The sequence below is a fragment of the Barbus barbus genome (genome assembly GCF_936440315.1).
Source record: "Barbus barbus genome assembly, chromosome: 37".
In the NCBI taxonomy this organism is placed as follows: domain Eukaryota; kingdom Metazoa; phylum Chordata; class Actinopteri; order Cypriniformes; family Cyprinidae; genus Barbus; species Barbus barbus.
The window spans coordinates 24,879,549-24,898,991 of NC_136715.1; the positions used below are offsets into that span (position 1 = coordinate 24,879,549).

General features: G+C 37.0%; 1 protein-coding gene across 1 annotated transcript in view; it reads left to right on the forward strand.

The window, feature by feature from the left end:
• LOC306856988 (phosphatase and actin regulator 3-like) overlaps nt 1-19,443 on the forward strand; it is a gene marked incomplete at both ends in the record, with an annotated part of 42,534 nt that overhangs the window by 9,053 nt on the left and 14,038 nt on the right. Inside the window, 4 exons of the mRNA XM_079396578.1 lie at nt 15,457-15,596; nt 17,576-17,737; nt 18,816-18,890; nt 19,046-19,195. Coding sequence (XP_079252704.1) covers nt 15,457-15,596; nt 17,576-17,737; nt 18,816-18,890; nt 19,046-19,195 — 527 coding nt within the window. The remainder of the gene's footprint in view (nt 1-15,456; nt 15,597-17,575; nt 17,738-18,815; nt 18,891-19,045; nt 19,196-19,443) is intronic.

A 19,443-nucleotide genomic window follows, 5' to 3' on the forward strand; every position in this document is an offset into this window, starting at 1 on the left:
GCTGCGCTTTGGGCAAGTTCTGTCCAAGGTCAGCGATGTCCCATCAGTCTCACGTGACCTTCAGTTTCACTGTATGCGCAGAGCTTTGAGCCAAAGAGCCAAGCAGGACCAGTGTTGAAATACGGCATTAGAGCTGGGTCATTATATACTACTTCTAAAATTCAATTCTATTTTTTGGACAAGAAAATACAATTTCAGATTTTCCAATTTCACGTTTAAATAAATGTGTTACTTGCTGTTTCTTTGTAATTATTTGTGATATGTATTAGACATCTCTGAGTGAAAATTGTTACAAAGTAAATCCTACACCATTGTGTGTGTGTGTGTGTGTGTGTGTAGAATTGCAGTGAAAATTCATTAAAATTTCACAAAAACGTGATCTATGAAAAACTTGATTAATATCGCATTAAGCTACACTGTGCTTTTATTAATGCGCCAAGATCATGGTAAATATTTTTAAAAATAAATGTAATCTAGGATTGCCTGGAATCTTCTTTATACTAATCCTAAAATACTAGAACATTTTCCATAATTTCAATATGATCGGAAATTGTATTATTTTCTTGGTCTTCATATAAATGCCTGTTGAAAGTCGGAGCTTTAGGTGCAGTGTTTTGCTGCATCACACTGTCTGCTCATTCAGGGCTTTGCTCTGGAATAGTTGTAATCTTTCACGCCGACAGCAGTGTTTGTAAAACTGAATACACACCCTTGTAGTCAAACTCCTATTACTGACTTCTCCGGTTCCCCTCCCACTCAGTGTCATGCAGAGATTTCCCTGACTTCCCAAGATGATCACCACTGTCAGCCAGTTGATTCCCAGGGCTCTGACATGCCCCTCGCTCCCTTTGGCTGGTTTGGGTGATTGACATCGGAAGGCAGGACCTCTGCTTGAAGCTACCTAGAAAGTGTGAGTGTTTGTTTTTGCACTGACCAGCTCGCAAAAGCAGGTTTGAGAGAGCAGAGAGATTATGAACTGTAGCCATCACTCAAGACTCTCCACACTTCATTAAATCGACATTTGCACACGCCGCCAGAGAGCAGATTAACTCCAACACCAACAGCTCTTGAGAAACGAGACGGCGGGAAAAAACTGCCATGTAAGGCAACTACTATTTTCTTTGGATGCACACCAATCAGCATAAACCAAAGGATGCAAAACAAACCAGAATAGTGGGTTATGATTGAAAAGTGGCGTGTGGACCCGTTCTATTAAAGGAATAATTCACAACAAAATGAAAATTTGCTGAAAATGTACTCACCCGTAGATGAATTTGTTTGTTCATGGGAACAGATGTGGAGGAACTTAACATTACAGTGAATGGGTGCCGTCAGAATTATCTGAGAAAAACATCACAATAATCCACACCACTCCAGTCCTTCAGTTAACATCTTGAGAAGTGAAAAGCTGTGTGTTTGGAAGAAACAAATCCATCATTAAGATTTATTATTATCTTCAAAACTTTGCTTTCGGGTATAATTTGAGTCCTCTATTCATAACACCGCTTCCTCCAGTTTAAAATTTGTCTGGTCTGAATCAGGAGAGAAATCTGCACAGATCAAGCAGCGTTTACAAGACAAAACAGCTTTAAACAAATATGTGGCTGGATTTTGATGTGAGAGACAACAGCAGATGAACGTTTTCACTGGAGGAAGTGTTATTATGGCCTGAGAGGAGGTACATTTTCAGATTTGCCCTTTAAGATTGTAGACTGCAGGGGAAAAACAGTTAAAAAAGCAACTATATAATCATTAACAGTCGTGATATAAAAATAAACGGGTGGAGAAAATGCTTTTGATATCTTCTGTTGTTGATGTTGAGGACTGTGCATATTCATTCAAACTGCAGTATTCTGGCACAAATTCATCTGTCAGATAGAAGTGAGCCAAATTAGACAGATGCCAACATGGACTGATCGCCTGACATGGCCTCATCCTAGAAAGCCACGAACAAATGTATTTTCCTTTTTTGGGTGGATAAAAAAAAAAAGAGTTTCTTTATGCTAGTCACTCATTTCCATGTAATGGGGACTAAAGTGTTCACGCTCCAAAAATAGATGCAAAAGCACCCCAAAAAGGACTAAAAGTAGTCTATAGGACTTGTGCGCTATATGCACTATATTCCAGTTCTTCCTAAGTCATATGATGGATTGTTGTGTTGAACAGACTTGAAATGGAAGATAATTCTCATCTCCAGTGAGTTGATAACCACGGCAATGAACTGGAGGACCAGATAAGTCGATTTCATGAACAAATAACACTGACTATAGTTTTATGAATCTTATTTATTAAAGATCTGATTATAAAAAGGTAATACATAATTGGACATCACTATTGTTCTACTATTCTTGAATTCATTCATTTACTACAGAGTCTCATTTTAAGGGTCTCTTTGTTTACAATTCCTGAATTCAGACAAGTTGTGAACCACAGAATATCCCATAAGGTCATGTGTGTTTGGGGGTTGGGTTTACTGACCTCCATAGGGAGCCCCATATGTCGTTCAATCCTATGCTTTCTTTTTTATGCCATGCTAATCTGAAATGGCCCTAAGGGAGTGCAGTTAAGAGCCGCCATCCATGCGCTCCTGACTGCTGCAAGTGTCTTTATGAATGATTCACACATTGACCTAAATGCTTGCAGAACTGAATAACACCAAAATATGCACATTGGGAAAAAAAAACACGCCCACCTGATCTTCCTAAAACTGTATGACACCTTGTTATATGAGACACCTCCTAAATAATATGTTGCCTAGATCTCAAGAAGCCAATCGGAGAAGAAAAAAAAATGAATCTGTTAAGCCATAAAGCATAAAAATGCAGGATGTTCTGCATGTGGAACGGAGAGCTTTTCCCTCATTTTGGGCGGTAATTAGGGCAGCATGCTGATGCCCAGCAGGGCGGATGTAGCTGCCGCTCACCCACACATCAAAGGAAGCGCGAGAACGAGGGATTGAGAGAAAAACAACACACTCAGAGAGGTCATGAGTCAGGATCGTTAGTCCCCTGTGATTGCGCTCTAATTTAAACAACAACATATATAAGCCATTTTTATGATCTCAACTATCAGGATTACCCAGATTCATTATGGATTTTCCTCCTTCCAGGCATTAGCAAAATCCACTCTGAAAATCGGACTATTTTTTTCTAACTCAATTACTCTTGTGAAAAAGAAGTACACTTCTGCATACGTTTAAACAGATTATTTAGTATGGAAATACTCCACTTAAAAAGGATAGGCTATACTTAAGTGCAAACTGAATGTTAAACAGTTAAACTGAATTTTATTTACATTTGAATGAAAATGTAACTGTTGAAATGTATATTAAATGCAATGAATAAGTGTGTTTTAGGACTTACATTACACTTAAGTGCATATGCAAATTCTTAATTATATTGTCTTTGAAGTATGGTTAAAGTGTGCTGCTGAATGTATTCACAAGAAATTGTGGTAAACTACAATATACTTCAATGTAATTTCTAATTTGCATGTAATGTATTTAAATATATTTGTAGTTAAACACACGATAAAGCTGCAGTAAAATATATTAACTTTAGTGCTGACAAACCATTAATCGCGATTAATCGCATCCAAAATAAAAGGTTTTGTTCACATAATATGTGTGTGTACTGTGTATATGTATTGTGTATATATAAACACACACACATGCATGTGTATATTTAAGAAAAATATTATGTTTATATATTAAATATACTTATATGTAATATACATTTTATGAATATAAAAATATACGTGTAAATATAAAAAAAATATATACATGTATGTGTGTTCATTTATATATAAATAATAAATATACACAGTACACACACACATATTATGTGAACAAACCTTTTAATTTGGATGCGATTAATCGCAATTAATCGTTTGACAGCACTAAAACGTTAATTGTAATATTGAATATATTCTAGAGTTAAAATTATAACCAAGTACTTTACACGTACTTTAGTATGTTAGTCAAAACATCAACATTAGTGTACTTCATTAAAGCAAAAGAAAAGATTATTAAAACATGATTTAAAATGTATTTTAAGGTAAAACTTTAAATATTACTTTATTACAAAGCACACCTTAAAAGTATGTTAAACAACAGTCATGAAAGTGTCTCTCTTTAAGTAAACGAGACCTTTTATTTCATTAATACATGATCTTCAAGTGCATTTTTTAACATAAAAGTGCTAAGATCACTTCTTTTACACAAGGGTGTGGTTGACCAATATGGCTTTTTCAAGTTAGCTGATTAATGATACAATGCCATTATATGTGTAATGCAGGCTGATGCAATTAAAGTAGCTTAAAAAAAAATTAAATACTTCCAACCAGTCACTAAAATGTTTGAAAACAGACATTGTGCATTGGCAAGGCTTGTAGACTCTGGATTCAAACTGTCTACACTGGCACGGCTAATGTTGTGAATTCGGGCATCATTATTTCATACTCTTTGGCTGTAAACAAGAGCTTTGAAAGGCAACATTTTAACCTGTTTTGGATTAGCTATTTTTAGCAACAGAGATGTATTAAAACAAAGAGAAGGAGGATGGTTAGAATGCAAAAACAGCAGAAAACTTGTGCAGTGTGTGCATGTCCAAAGATTAAATCTGACCTGAAGCTTGTGACATATATATATATGTAAACATCAACCCAATCACTTTAATTTAGCGTTCATGTAAACACTATGTGAACGTTCAGATTTATCAGTCGGAATGATTTCATTCTGATGGAAATAAAAAGTGTAAATGTGGCTGTTGATTGGATCTCAAATACATATGACACTTACATAATTCTTCATTCATTTACATTTCTACACTCTGGATAGCTTTTTTTTTTTTTTTTTTACAATATGGTCAGTCGTCACCTGTCAGTGGTGTACATCTCAGTTGCGCTGTAATTAAATCTGTAAAAATTGACTTTAACAGTGAATTTAACAGTAAATGACTATAGAAATGCTACAGTAAAAACCTGTTAAATAGTTAATGATAAGTTCCCCTACTACAGTGAAAAACTGTATTGGACATTACCGTAATTTTACGGTAGTATGCCGTTTTTGAAAAAAAAAAAAAAAAAAAAAAACGTATAAATTACAGTGAATAACTGTAAATGGACATTCCCAGAATTCCCTGCGTTTCATTTCAAATTTGATGTTTTTTGTTGAAATAACTTTCTTCTTAGTTTTTCCTATCAGTTTTGTACATTTGGGTTGTATGTTACATCTAATGTTGTTAAATTAATGTTTATTTCATTATTTCAGTTTCATGCGTGTCACCATGATGGTGTTTAGTGTTTGTGTGAATGACACTGTGCACCTTCTATATTTGTTAATATTTAAAAGCTGCTTGTGACGGGTTTTGGTTCATCATGTGACTCTCATCACCACCTGCTTTGGTGGTTATCAGTATATTACAAAGGTACAAAACAGATTTCAGTACTTCAATAGGTTGGTATATTAACAGTACATTAGTTAATGAAATTATGGTATTTAACTGTAAATTTAAGTTAAAACCATAAAACCGAAAAAGTTGCTACAGTACCATATTTTTATGGTAAAATTCTGGCAACCACAGCTGCCGGTTTTTACCGTAAATGTTTCTATTTTTTATTTTTTTAAATAAAAAAATGTTGTTTGCCTCACAGACTGCTAAGATTTGATTACTTTTACTGTGGTGTCAAGTAGCTACAGCGTGTTTCTTCCTAAATCCTTCTGGAGCCAAAATGCGTTGTGTGCACTTCAAGCATGGTGTGTGGAGTTTCAAAATATTCACAGAATGGATTATTTCCATGCCATATTTTATATATGGTCAGAATCAGGCGTTTCAGTTACAGAGCCCACCTTGAATGCATCTGTGTGTTAGTGGTTTGCTGAAGCACAGCACTGCAGTGGCATATAAAGATTTCATAAGTGCAGTTTTGTAACTCCTGTTCTCTTCCTCTGCGAGAGCGTTTGGCCCTGTGGAAGTGAATGGAGTGGCTGATGCATTAGTCATTCTCATGCTCACCTCAGAGTCAGACGCGGCTGCTGTAAGGCTCGCTTTCATAGAGCTGGCTACTTTCCCAACCTGTGGCTGTTTTATCTGTCTCAGAGGAATCCCTTATGATCGTTCTCATGACCACATATGAGACTACAGAGCCTCTGGTTACTGGGGGCCTTTTTATTAGCATGATTTAAGATTCTATGCTTTCAACAACCTTTTAAGATTTTATTTTAAATGTATTATTGTAATCATATATTATACATTACCATTGAAAAGTTTTGAAATGTTTTTGAAAGAAGTCTCTTATGCTCACCAAAACGGCATAATTTTGATAAAAACTACAGAAATATTATTTTAATATTATGTATTTATTAAAATGTATTATTTAAATTCTTGTGATCAAAGCAGAATTTTCAGCATTGCAGTCTTCAGTGGCTCGTGATCCTTCTGAAATCATTCTAATATGCTCCTCAATAAACATTTCTGATTATCAATGTCTGACAGCATTGACGTAGGGCTGGGCGATATGAGCAAACATTCATATCTCTGTATTTTTTGGCTGATTAGTGGTATACGGTATATATCTCTGTATATTCTATGCTTTTGTTTTTGGATTAGACAAATAAAGTGAATGTAACCATGTAGGCATATATTATGTGCAAAAAAGGGTTAAAATCACATTACATTCTAATATTGTAACATTGCAATCTAAAAACAAAAATAATGCTTTTAAAGCAGAAGTTACATTTACTAAACTAAAAATTAAAATAATAATAAAAAGCACAGACTAATCGAGTAAAAAGTCTATTTTGATTACCCCATTACATTTAGATATCTGCTAGATTATTTTTTTCAGATGTGCTCGTTTCAAACTAACCTACTTGTAATCGATAGAAACGGTATTGCCTCATACCATATCGCTTATAAAAAATACATCGATATATCATACAAACTCGATATACCGCCCAGCCCTACATTGACGCCGTCTCTCATCATGTCTCTGGTCAGCCTCTGGTCTGTCTGTGCTAGGGGTTGAATGACTTCTGATTTTTTAAAGTTGACTTTTATGTGATGAAAGTCAAGTCGAAGTCGACTAGTCGCTGATGTCATTAATGAACATATAATCTGGAGCTGTGACAAACACCTTGTGCACAGCTATGGCATATGACACAGCACTGCCCACATGGCTATTGCTCCTATAACAGCTTATTTTTATCAGTTCTTTCATCTTTGGCTCTTATATTCCTCACTGATTTCTGCTCTTAAAGATTTCATATGAATGCATATTTGTACCTGTCAGCATCTCTCTACTAGTAGTGAAGCTGTGGGATTTAGTTATTAAGAAATATACGCTTGAACTTTTCAGTTTCTAAGCTATTTTATTGCGAAATCACAGAACAGTGTTGACAGTAAATTTCTGCGCTGAAGGAGTGCGCGCGATTTGCGCGTGATGCATTGTACGCGCTACTGAAGCCTATGTTTGTGCGATACAGTGCAGCAGCAATTATAAGATTAACTTACTTGTGCAATAAGCTGTTTAAAACGTACATTCTCCTGTTCAATTTCCAGTAATATAATCACACATATCTTGTGGAGCGCTTTCAGAGTATGAATTCATTTGTCATTTTAACTGTTTGGAAACGGAGCATAAATGTGGATTTCTTATCCTGTTGCGCCCTCTATAGGACCAGCGACTAGTCGACGTCAAGCTAAAAACGTCATGGCAGATCACTGAAGTCGATTAGTTTCGGTGCAACCCCTAGTCTGTGCACGGTCATGTGTTTTGGAGAGTGATTTTCAGAGCTAGCTTGCTATTAGCCTCTCCGAAATCACCTACCCTACCTTTAATAAGAAGCCAATTAATTACTTGCTGATAATTAGATTGCTACTGTATTCCTTTAAAATCCAAGATAAGTTAAAATCACGATCATTTTCCTCCTTTTATTTCCTGTCTCTATCATTAAAAATAACAATAAGCCTCCCACTCAAAAACATTCAAGACAAACAAGCACACATGAGGCTGTTTTGCTGTAGAGCTAAGCCTGGTGAATGGTGCTGGATGCTTTCAGATGTACCTATACACAAACACAAAACCTTTTCTGCTGCATCCCGTTAATGACATTTTGTGTTGAAAATGACTTCCGTTGGTACTTTCATATCGATATACTGTCAATAGAGCTTTCTGGAGAAAAAAAAAAACGTGGCTCAAAGGTCAAGCTGTGTTTCAAAGGCAATGAAGTCTGGCATCTTGTGTGAGTCGAGGCAAATCCATGTTGATGACATTATTTAAATTACCATCCATATTCTTCCCTGCAGTGTCTAAGACTTCAGCATGACTGAGTTCCCAAGGCCTGAAAGACAGGAAAGATTAGCAGCTTGCAGTGAACTCAATGCCTATGCATATTTAATGCTAAATGTAAAGACTATTGCTGTTGTGTGTCTGCTCACACTCCTGGGCCATACATATTTTGTATTCTATATGGTCAAAGTGCAGGTTTAGCACAGAGAAAAATCAATCATAAAACACTTTGCTGTGATAGTAGAGACATTCTATTGTATATGTCTGAAGCTTTGATTTATGCCGAGTATCTGCGCTGATGTTGTTGACTCCACTCCCACGAGCCCGACAACCACTGAAGACTTTAAACAACATTTATGCTGCGTCGACCACAATCGATCATGTCTATAATACAATATTTCTATATATTGACTGAGTTCCATTTCAAGTCCTCAGAGATACGTTCTCTCTTTAATGTGGCGTTACTTACCGCTGTAGTCTCTGGGGACGTCCAGACATTAGTTAACTCATTGTTCATATTCTTATTGGTTCTGAACAATGTGAAATCAAGAAGAGGATTTGATTCTGAGCTGCTGTCACATGAATCAACAAACGGATAAAGTGCTCAGTCCAGCGGAGACTCCTTCCACGGGACTCCCATTATGTGGCAATTTTGGACATAGATCAATGTGATGAAACATTAAAAAAATTGGACCACAAGTAATGAATTTTACATCATGTCCTAGTTCGTGTTGCCAATTTGTTAACAAGCCCATAAAGGCTCATGAATAGATGGAAGCAAACAAACCTCTTGACATTTTCCTGTATGCCATCAGCCTCTCGTGCTGTTATTTGCTATAATAATGTAGCTGTGTTGGTGATGTTATGATGGTCATTTAAACAGAGACAGCTCGACACCCAAAATGAAAACTCATGCTTTTCCAAACCTGTACGCCTCTCTTTTTTCTGAGTCCAGATTTCTTATTCCTAATCTTAAAAATGCCATAATCTCTATTCAGAATGATTCTTTCTCAGCAGCAATTCAATTCAGGGAGTCATATGACATGTGTCATTAGCTTTAGTATGATGTAAACAAGCGATCTTGGCGCTAAGGAGCTGCAGCTGACATCTGAGTGTGAAATAAAGCAACTCATTCTGAACATGCTTTCAGAATTAATCCTGTGTGACTCCAGATGTGTAATGAAAGGAAAGCTATCTGAAATGCTTTCAAAATACCCAGAGAAAGAGCCGCTGAGTGTTTACCAGTTACTTAACAGTGAACTCGTGTGCCCTTGACTGCATTATGGCCTATTATGAGATGTGACATGTTAATGTTTACATGTTATGTCTCATCTAAACCAACATTTTTTTCTTGTCTTGTATAATGAAATATTTTTAAATAATTATAATTTTTGCAAAAAATACACAAAGGCTTCGGAACACTATATTGTGCATATGGACTGCTTTTACAATATGTTTATACAAGCATGCAGCCACGTATTTAATTCTGTTTTATTATTAGCATATTCTTCAGAAATCATCATGTTGTGCTCCACAGAAGCAAAGAAAGAGTCATGGAACAAACAGTGTTTCCCTTTTTTAGATGAGCTGTCCCTTTAATGGCAGGTTGCTTGTGACCGCTTACCCCATTTCTTTTTTTATGAGCAGTACGGTTAGAAAGGTATAGTAGTTTTTGCAGCTAAAACTTTTAAGGAATGTGCTGGGAAATTGACTTAATTAAAGAAAATTAAAGATGCCTTTACAAATATGGTAGACTGAGTGCAGCTGTATCACAGTGAATATTTCTGATGTCATGCAAGTTTGAACTGTCATCATCTGTGTGCACATTCACATGAGCATCCTCTCTCGTGTGTGAAAGATTTTCAGCATGTAGGTCACATTCTTGCAAATATACATTTTCTACATTTTTACTTTTTTTATGTATCAAAGATACAATAAAATGCTTAAAAATATTGCTTTTACGAACAACATTGCTGCTATCTGAGGGTTACTGTAGGTCACGGGAATGACTGCTCGCTTCCCATCAGTGATAAGGAATGCTTTGTTGTGTTCATGGAAGCAGGGAAGATTCGAAGTCCAGCTGTCCTTCTTCTCACACATTTTGATAGTGACACACACACAGACTTCACCGTGAGACGGCAGCGCCTGAACTCTTGAGCGTGTGCAGGAAGTTACTGAAATGACGCGTAAGTGCATTTATCATCAAGCATCTATTGTGTTGACTTTGTCTATTGACCGTTTCTTTGTTTGGCGTGAGGAAAAGAACGTTATTACTGACTCTGAGATGTTTACTCTCAAACATGTTCTGAATTTACATTTAGGCCTACACTGTAAAAAATGATCGTGATTTTAACGGTAAAAAACTGTGAAAATGCTACGGTAAAAACCTCTTACATGGTTAACGGAAAGTTCCTATAAAATTTACAGGGAAAAACCGTAAACTGACGTTCCCAGAATTCCCTGCATTCCATTTCAAATTCTGTTTGAATTTGACGTTTTTTCTTTGAAATAACTATGTTTCTTCTTAGTTGTTTCTTATCAGTTATGTTTATTAGGGTTGTATGTTACATCTAATGTTGTTAAATTAATGTTTATAGCATATTCAGTTTGTGTGAATGACACTGTGCACCTTCTGTATACTCTATTTTTTAAAAGTTGCTTGTGATGGGCTTTGACTCATCATGTGACTTTCTCATCATCACCTGCATTTGGTGGTTATCAGTGTATTTCAAAGGAACAAAACAGATTTCAGTACTTTAATAGGTTGGTATATTAAGATTATATCAGTTAAAGAAAGTACGGTATTTAACTGTAAATTTAACCGTAAAACCTAAAACATTGCTACCGTATTTTTTACGGTAGAATTCTGGTAACCACAGCTGCCAGTTTTTTACCGTAAATTGTACGGAATTTTTTTTACAGTGTACATTATTTGCGCCCAAATCAAAATTCATAGTAAATCTGAGACATTCGAATCAAAGCTTGCAGTATTTATTGAGTTTTAACTATAGCATTAGAAATTGAAGACCCTTCGGGCATTCACCAAGCTGTTGCTTCCAAAATATCAGTACCTTGTTAGCCTACTGTAGCTATATCAATAAATTAGCATGGGATCTACTTTAAACCATTTACTGGACCATTCTGTGATGTAATTTTAATGCATTAATGCACTTGATAGACAAGGCATAGAAATCATCAAAAGAAAATATCAAGAAAAAACAATTACACAATGATGATGACTGCTGAAAAAGAAAACAATAGACGCCATCACAGAATTTGTAATGGTTTCACTGGTTATAATGGGACTTGTAATGGTCTGAATGGAAACTGTATGGTCCCTCTCTACTGGTAATTGGTCACCTTCTATTGGTGGCTTTTTAAAACCACTAAATCCTAATGGAATATGTCCTAAAACACATTACAGAAGTTGATGGTTTGTAATATTTGTAGTGGTATTTGTACAGAAAACCCATTGTAATTCCTGTGATGGTTTCTATTGGGTTTTTGTTTCAGCAGGGGATGTACATCACTCAATTTTAATATTAAAATGAATTGAACCAATGATCATTTTGAAAGAAAGTGCTTGCAGGACTCTGCGCTTGAACGCGACTTGCCTGCATCTGATTGACAGATAAACCACACGCTCTTATTTCAGTGTGGTTTTCAAACTTGTTGATATTTCATCAAACTGATTGCTGCATGCATTCGTTTTAACGGCGTTAATATGTTAAAGAGAGTAAACATTTTCATTCAACTTAACTGTACACGTGCACGTACACTTTCCTTCAGTTTTGCTTTCTCCATGCAATGTTCATCTATGAATGAGCAGGGTTCTTTAGCATATTTACTTCTCAGGTAATAATCCAATTCAGGTGTGAAAAATTACTTTTTGGACTTTTCAAGATGCCTAATGATCAAGTAATAGGCTAAGTAATGACAAAACCGGGAAGGCTAATTTGCACACTCTCGCTAATTTTACCTTTGAATGAACCTAATAAACTTCCTCTTGATTTATTTTCTCGTGGTCTAATAGCAGAAGAGGTCTTGTGCAAATGTTATGAAACACTCGAGCACAGAGGGAGTGCGGAAAGCACCAGATCACCTTCATAATTCAGGGAAAGCCATGTGGGGGTTCATCGTGTGCAGGGATTTTTCCATGCATATTTCTCTATATTGCGATATGTTTATGTTTTCACTCCAGTGGCTTCTGAGCATCCCATGACAAATTCTTCAAAACAACATCAAGAAATTATAAATAGAGGGATGCCTGGTGTGTGTTCTGTGCCTCTCGACTCTGATTGGCTCTGGAGGGTTTCTAGTCGCTCTGCGTGGCAACAGCCTCCCCATCCACCCACAAGCCCCGTTAGTGAAGCTGCGCCTCGCAAGGGCTGCGTTGCAGCATCCGGAGGAGTCGTCATGGCAACGGTGCTCTGACCCTGGGTTGTGCTTTAGCTGCAGTAACTAAAAGGCTTGACCTGGATTCTGCACTGCTGGTTTAGTAAGACATGAACAGCTGACCTGCTTTACGTTGTCTGGGCTCTGTCTGACAGCACCACATCGGCATCTTGGAGAAATCGAAGCTGCATTGCATCCTCTGCTCTCTATAGAAACTTTACATGTGATAGCAATACTGCTGAGCTGTTATATAAATGCCTGACATTAATGCACAATTTGTTGAGCGTAATACACTGAACAGCTACTACATTCAGCATGAATAATTGTAGACAAACATACATGATTTTGTTATGGCTGTTTTAACAGATTTAATAGCAGTGGAAGCTGTAGTTGAAAGAAATCTTTTTTTTTTTTAAAGGGAAAGATAAGTTGAAAGGGGATTGTGGTCCTTCCCACCACTAATATTACAGTGACACTCCATCCCATCACCCACATGCTGCCATGCTTTACCACATACTGTGATAATATTTAGCCGCACTGGAAAGAACCGCACCCCCTTTAGCATTATTAATGTGGAATTGCAATTTTATTTCCGTCAACGATTCTTTGATATCAGCCATGAAACTACAGAAACCGTGTGCTGTTTTGGTTGCATTGATTCACCATAGAGCCGTGTGTTTTGTATGATCCATTATAAGCTTTCACTAAATGAAGCATCAAATTATTGTATTGTTTGTTTTACATTACTGATTACATATTTTATGGTGCCTGCTAAGGCAAGCATAGCTATTAATAACACTTATACTAATGCTGGAATTTATTAATAATCTCCATGTTATGTAGTTAATACCAAGAATGATAACTACAATAGTAACAATCTGTTAATTGTAAGCATGTGCTGTGGTTTTGCTGTCTGCCACTTTAAATGCTAATTACAGTATATAGCGAAGTAGTCTTCTGATGCTATGATCATTATTTTCAGCAATAATCTGACATTAATTTGGTCTGGATTAATTATCAGAAGTTTACTTCACCACCTGCATTCACCATTAGTGACAGCTCTATATTATTGAGAAAATGAGGCTTGAATTATGAATGTGGGACAAAGTCACTACGGTTTCAGTAAACATTTCTGGGTTATGTTTCTCATACAATAACTCAACTCACTAATTGACTACCATAGTATGATGCATCATTGGATAAATGAACTCACTAGTTACTGTAGTAACTTAACTTGTTGCACATCTGACAAATGTGTGATTCGGTCGTAAGTTTTGGTACCCTCGGGTACTAGACCACATTCACACATGCACATTCTTTAAAAACAATGCTTTCATTCTTTTGGCAAATGTTTGTCTGCTATTTGAAGAAAAAAACATTTATGAGACACTTGTCAGATTTCATTGGTAATCATAAGCTTAAGCAAAACAGCTTTGGAGAATTTGATGTTTCCCCTTTCAAAGACATAGGCTCTGTACTTGCATGACTGAAATAGCTAGTGAAATGACCTGCCTTAGGGACTGTAGTAAAACTAACTTGTGACTATAGTTAGTAATGCTTTTGGGAAACACACCCAGTTCTTCAGCTAGCTTGCTAGTTCCTTTTTTCCAGAGATTGTCTTACTATGTGAAAGATGCTAGGGTCTCACCATTGGAAAAAGCGTAACGGCTAACTTGGATCATGTGAGGCACCTCAGCCAATCATGCAATGGCAGTGACATTAGTGTTCGGCTTTCACAGTTCCACGACCGTCGATTACAGTAAAAACGTGCGCAAACTGCTGGTCACTTACTGGTCACTGCTATTTAGGATTAGATTTATTCTGTTCAGCATGAAAAACAGCATGATTGGGAAAAACAAAACATAACACTGATTCTAGTGACTAAAATGTATTTATTTATTCAAGTCTATTTATTGAAACTTGGAATCCATAGAAAGAAGAACATAATTGAAATAATTAATGTCCTTTATTCATTAAAATGAATTATATCAACATAAGACATAAGTAAAACCTGAAAACCCAAAAAAGAAAACATTCATATTTTTAGACAATATACAATACACAATATAACATATGTTTTGTTAAATAATAATGCGACACACATTTGCTGACGAGTCCTACCTGTCGCGACATTCACTACTCTGTCTTCTCTTAAAAAGAACATTTTTATCAAGGTAAATCTACATGCAGTATAGTTCCCACCAAAGATATTGTGTTGTGTAAAACATGCTGAAGATTCGTAAACAGGTTGTCAATTCATTAAATTATAAGTATACGTATGTGACCCTGGACCACAAAACCAGTCTTAAGTGTCAATTTTCAAAATGCATCTGAAAGCTGAAAGCTAAGCTTTCCATTGATGTATGGATTTGTTATGATAGGACAATATTTGTCTGAGATACAACTATTAGAAAATCTGTTATCTGAGGGTGCAAACAAAAATCTAAATATTGAGAAAATCACCTTTTAAAGTTGTTCAAATGAAGTTCTTAGCAATGCATATTACTAATCAAAAATTAAGTTTTGATATATTTACGGTGGGAAATTTACAAAATGTCTTCATGGAACATTATCTTTACTTAATGTCCAAATGATTTTAATGTATTTTTGGCTATTGCTACAAATATCCCCGTGCTACTTAAGACTGGTTTTGTGGTCCAGGGTCACATATGTTCTAAAGAAAGGATTGTAGAGGATTAGTTATAATATCATCACTATTCCTTCTGATATAAACAGGTGTTGATTGTTGTTGGTTTTTTTGTGCGGTTTTAGGTGTGAGAAATGGAAGAAACAGACAGAGATAGAAGCTCTCAGCGCTGCCCACGGTTCATCTGCACTCTTCTGGAGGTGTCAGTTCTCCATCTCAGCCAGACTGAGTAGGAGAGATGCTTCTATTCCTGCTCCGGTGCAGGGTTTGAGCCTCCAGCAGCGCTGCCTCATTATACTGGACCCTCTAGCTCTTACTCGAAGGGTCTTGTAGATGGAGCCGTGTCACGTGTTTGATGGGGTTTGAGACGGACTAATCCGCTGCCTGTTAGATTGACGTATGGAAGTCGGTGTGCATTTGGAGTTGGTCAGCTGTCAGTGAACCGAGGAGCAGTTTGTGCCTTGAGTTGCAGGACTGACTTGATTTCCGTGGGTAATTCTGGACGGTCTTTTAAAACAGTCCATTGTTTGCATGTTGGTGTCTGTGCAGACCATGTGAGACAGACATAATGTGATGCTCTGTGTCCACTGCAGTTAGTCACAGGATTCACCAGTGAATTGGACATCTGTAGAAAGTTAAAGAAACCGGTGGCTCTTCATTTAAATGGCATGCTCTTTTGCGAATGATTTTGCATACAGTAAACAAGAGCTGTCAAGCTGGACTCGCCATGTCTCGATCAGTCATGTGACTAGTAAGGACCAATGGCGTTTGGAATAATTCGTGTCAAACTCTCTTTCCATGTGTTTTCACACAGCATGCTTGAAAATGTGTAATATTTTCTATGCCTTCGGTCTCTTCCTTAAACAGTGCTATTGTAGGTTTTCAGAAGACTTTTGTGGTGTTTTCATCTTGTTTTAGTAATTTCTTAATGAAAGGGAAAATAGCAGCATAAACATTCTTCGCTGTTTCTCTTTTTGTGTTCTTTGGAAGGAAGAATATCATCTAGGTTTCGAACAACATGAGATTGAGAACTTTTCAGATTTCAGAGTAACAGATCAATTTCTGGTCAGTTTTTCATGCGTTTCATTATCTTTTGAATTAAAACTAATGTTTTGCCTTTGGGGAGATGACCCATATGCTGTTCCACCTTGGTAAACAAATGGTGTTGGCCCAGCAAATGCTCAGCCATGTGTCCTGAGATTCGGCACAGGCCTTGTTGCTGTACTGCAGACACCATTCACTCCCCATGGAATATCATTGGCTCTTGCAGGCCCCTTTTGCAGCTGTTATTACCACCTGTCTCAGGTGTTCTGATGTCAAGTGGACAACACTAAATACTCGTGTAAATAGCATTCAAAATGTTTTGTGATGCAGTCAGTAGCCACATTTACATGCACCCAAATAATAACTCTATAATCAGGCCGATGTAAACACCTCAATCGATCCAGATGAGCTCAATATCAACTTTCCTTTTAGAAATGTCATAGAGGGAAAACACAGTAATGACGGTAGCTCTGATTACATTATTGCAGTGGCTTTGTTTTGTTTTTAATACATGTAATGCAAATATAAACCTATTTGTAAATCAGATTGAAACTTTGAAGGTCCTTGCACACTGATGCCGAAATTGATCAAAATGCTTGCTACGGATGCGAAAACGCAGAAAATCAAAACTGATCCGAATTTTTTATTTAGGACGAAGGTTTTGGAGGCAGTGTGTAAATGTGATTGACACAATGTGAGGTCGTATTTATTTTTAATGCACGAGAATTTCTCACTCTGTGTGCAATGGCCTTAAAGGTTCATTTACACCTCACTTTCAGAATCTGAAGTCAGACTGGTTGTAACCTGTTAAAGGAATAGCTCACCCAAAAATGAAAATTATGTTCCAAACCCGTAAGACCTTCGTTAATCTTCATAATACAAATGAAGATATTATTGATGATGATCCGAGAGCTCTCTGACCCTCCATAGATAGCAATGCAACTGAAATGTTCCCAGACCCAGAAACATAGTAAGGTCAACGGTAAAATAGTCCTTGTGACATCAGTGGTTCAACCCAAATTTTACGAAGATATTCTCGTAGCTTCATAAACTTACGGTTAATTTTTGTTCCGAAGATGATCAAAGGTCTTACGAGGGTGAGTAATGAATGACAGAATTTTCATTTTGGGGTGAAGTAACCCTTTAATAACAGGAGTGGGCTTTGGTTTCAGCGCTTCTCTGGTCTGTGTTTTGTTGTAGATGTGATGGATCAGCACAGAGCGCTTCACTCCGGTTGTCTGGTGTCAGGGGTCCGAACTCCTCCCATCCGCCGCAACAGCAAACTGGCCAGCCTGGGACGAATCTTCAAGCCCTGGAAGTGGAGGAAAAAGAAAAATGAAAAGCTGAGACAGGGCTCTACAGGTGAGTTACGGAAAATAAACCATTTAAATATCATATAATAATGTATAAGATCACATGGATAATTACCCATCCATCAAATGAATATCATTGCATCTCAGCTTTCATGCTATTACATTATATTACAGTAATTTCAGTAAATAAATTAATAGATCAATTTCTAGATTCTGACAGGTTAATGCTAAATTTAAAAAACATCATTCACCAACAGTGTGATTAATTTAAATATCAACAAGGGAAACTGGCCTCATGCCTACAGTTCAATAAACAATTAGTCAATATTGAGTAACTTACATTTTAAACCGTAAAATAGTGCAACTTACTTTGTCTTTATTTGTCCAGAGTGCTGATCATTTCTAAGCAGAATGGTAGGTTTTTGTTTTTTTCCTGAATGAGTCTAAACTGGTTGAATGAGTGATTCAGTGACTCATAAAGACATCTACTGGCGTAATGTAATCTGCAGAAATCCTCACCTAGTGCATGAACTGATAGACTGTCAGAAACAGATGAGTAACAGGTACAAGCTGTTTTTTAGTCAAAAATGTTTTCCTTATTACGTCACAAATGTTGTCAATTGACATAGACTTGTATTAAACATAGATAATTTCTTTAATATAATGATGTAGAAAAATTATATATGGACAATAAATGAAATAATAATTTTACTGTTTAATTAAAGCTACAGCAGGGGTAGGCGACGTCGGTGCCAGAGTGCCGGTGTCCTGCAGAGTTTAGCTCCACCCATGAAAAACCCCACCTCACCTGCCTGTAGCCCTAGTGATCCTGAAGACTAGCTTATTCAGGTGTGTTTGAGTAGGGTTGGAGCTAAACTCGACAGAAAAGCGGCACTCCAGGACCGACATTGCCTTCCCGGATCTCAACCTTTCTGACGGTCAAAGAACTATTCATTTGAAACATTTTTAATGTATCACATGCAATAAATGAATTTTGACAGTGTTAATTTCTATAATTGATTCTTAGTATCTCTCCCACACTGCTTGATTTAGAGACCGAAGGACTGTAGTGTTTGTATTTGTGTTCAGTGAGATCTATATTTAACTCTGTCTGATGGCATCTGCAGGGCTGGAGAGGAAAGTGCCCACCAGGCAGAATCGAGACGATCTTGTCAGGAAGGGCCTGGCAGAGGCTGGCATGGGTGAGAAACATCCACATCACTCTTCAGCGGTGCCAAACGCTCCCCGCAGTGTACATGCGTAACGTTAGCGAGATCACCTGGTCCTGTTTGACCACCAGCAGAGTTATGAGGCTTTTATGAGCACGTGATGACAGCCATTTTTCCCATGCTTGCAGAGTCTGGCCTGGCGTGTGGCATGAGTCCAGACGAGGCAGGAGCTCCAGCGCTGGACGAGTCTGATGGAGAGGGGTGCGAGAACGAGCCCATGGCGCCGCTGGCCAGCAACACCGAGGATCTGGGCTCTGATGAGGACAATCTGTCTGCAGGTCAGGATCTGTGTGGCCTTCTGCAAAACGGATGATTGTGAAAACTGATGCTGAGTACTTTACCCCTGTTGCAATGTTTCTACAATAATGTTTTTGTAATTTAGTGCTCTGGTGGGTGAACTTGACCTTCAGGCTTCACACTGTAAAAAAAAAAAATTATATTTTTTTCCACGTTGTAAATAAAACAAAGAATATTGGAGAATGTTATACAAGAATTTTTTTTTTTTTTTTTTTTTACTTCAAAATTT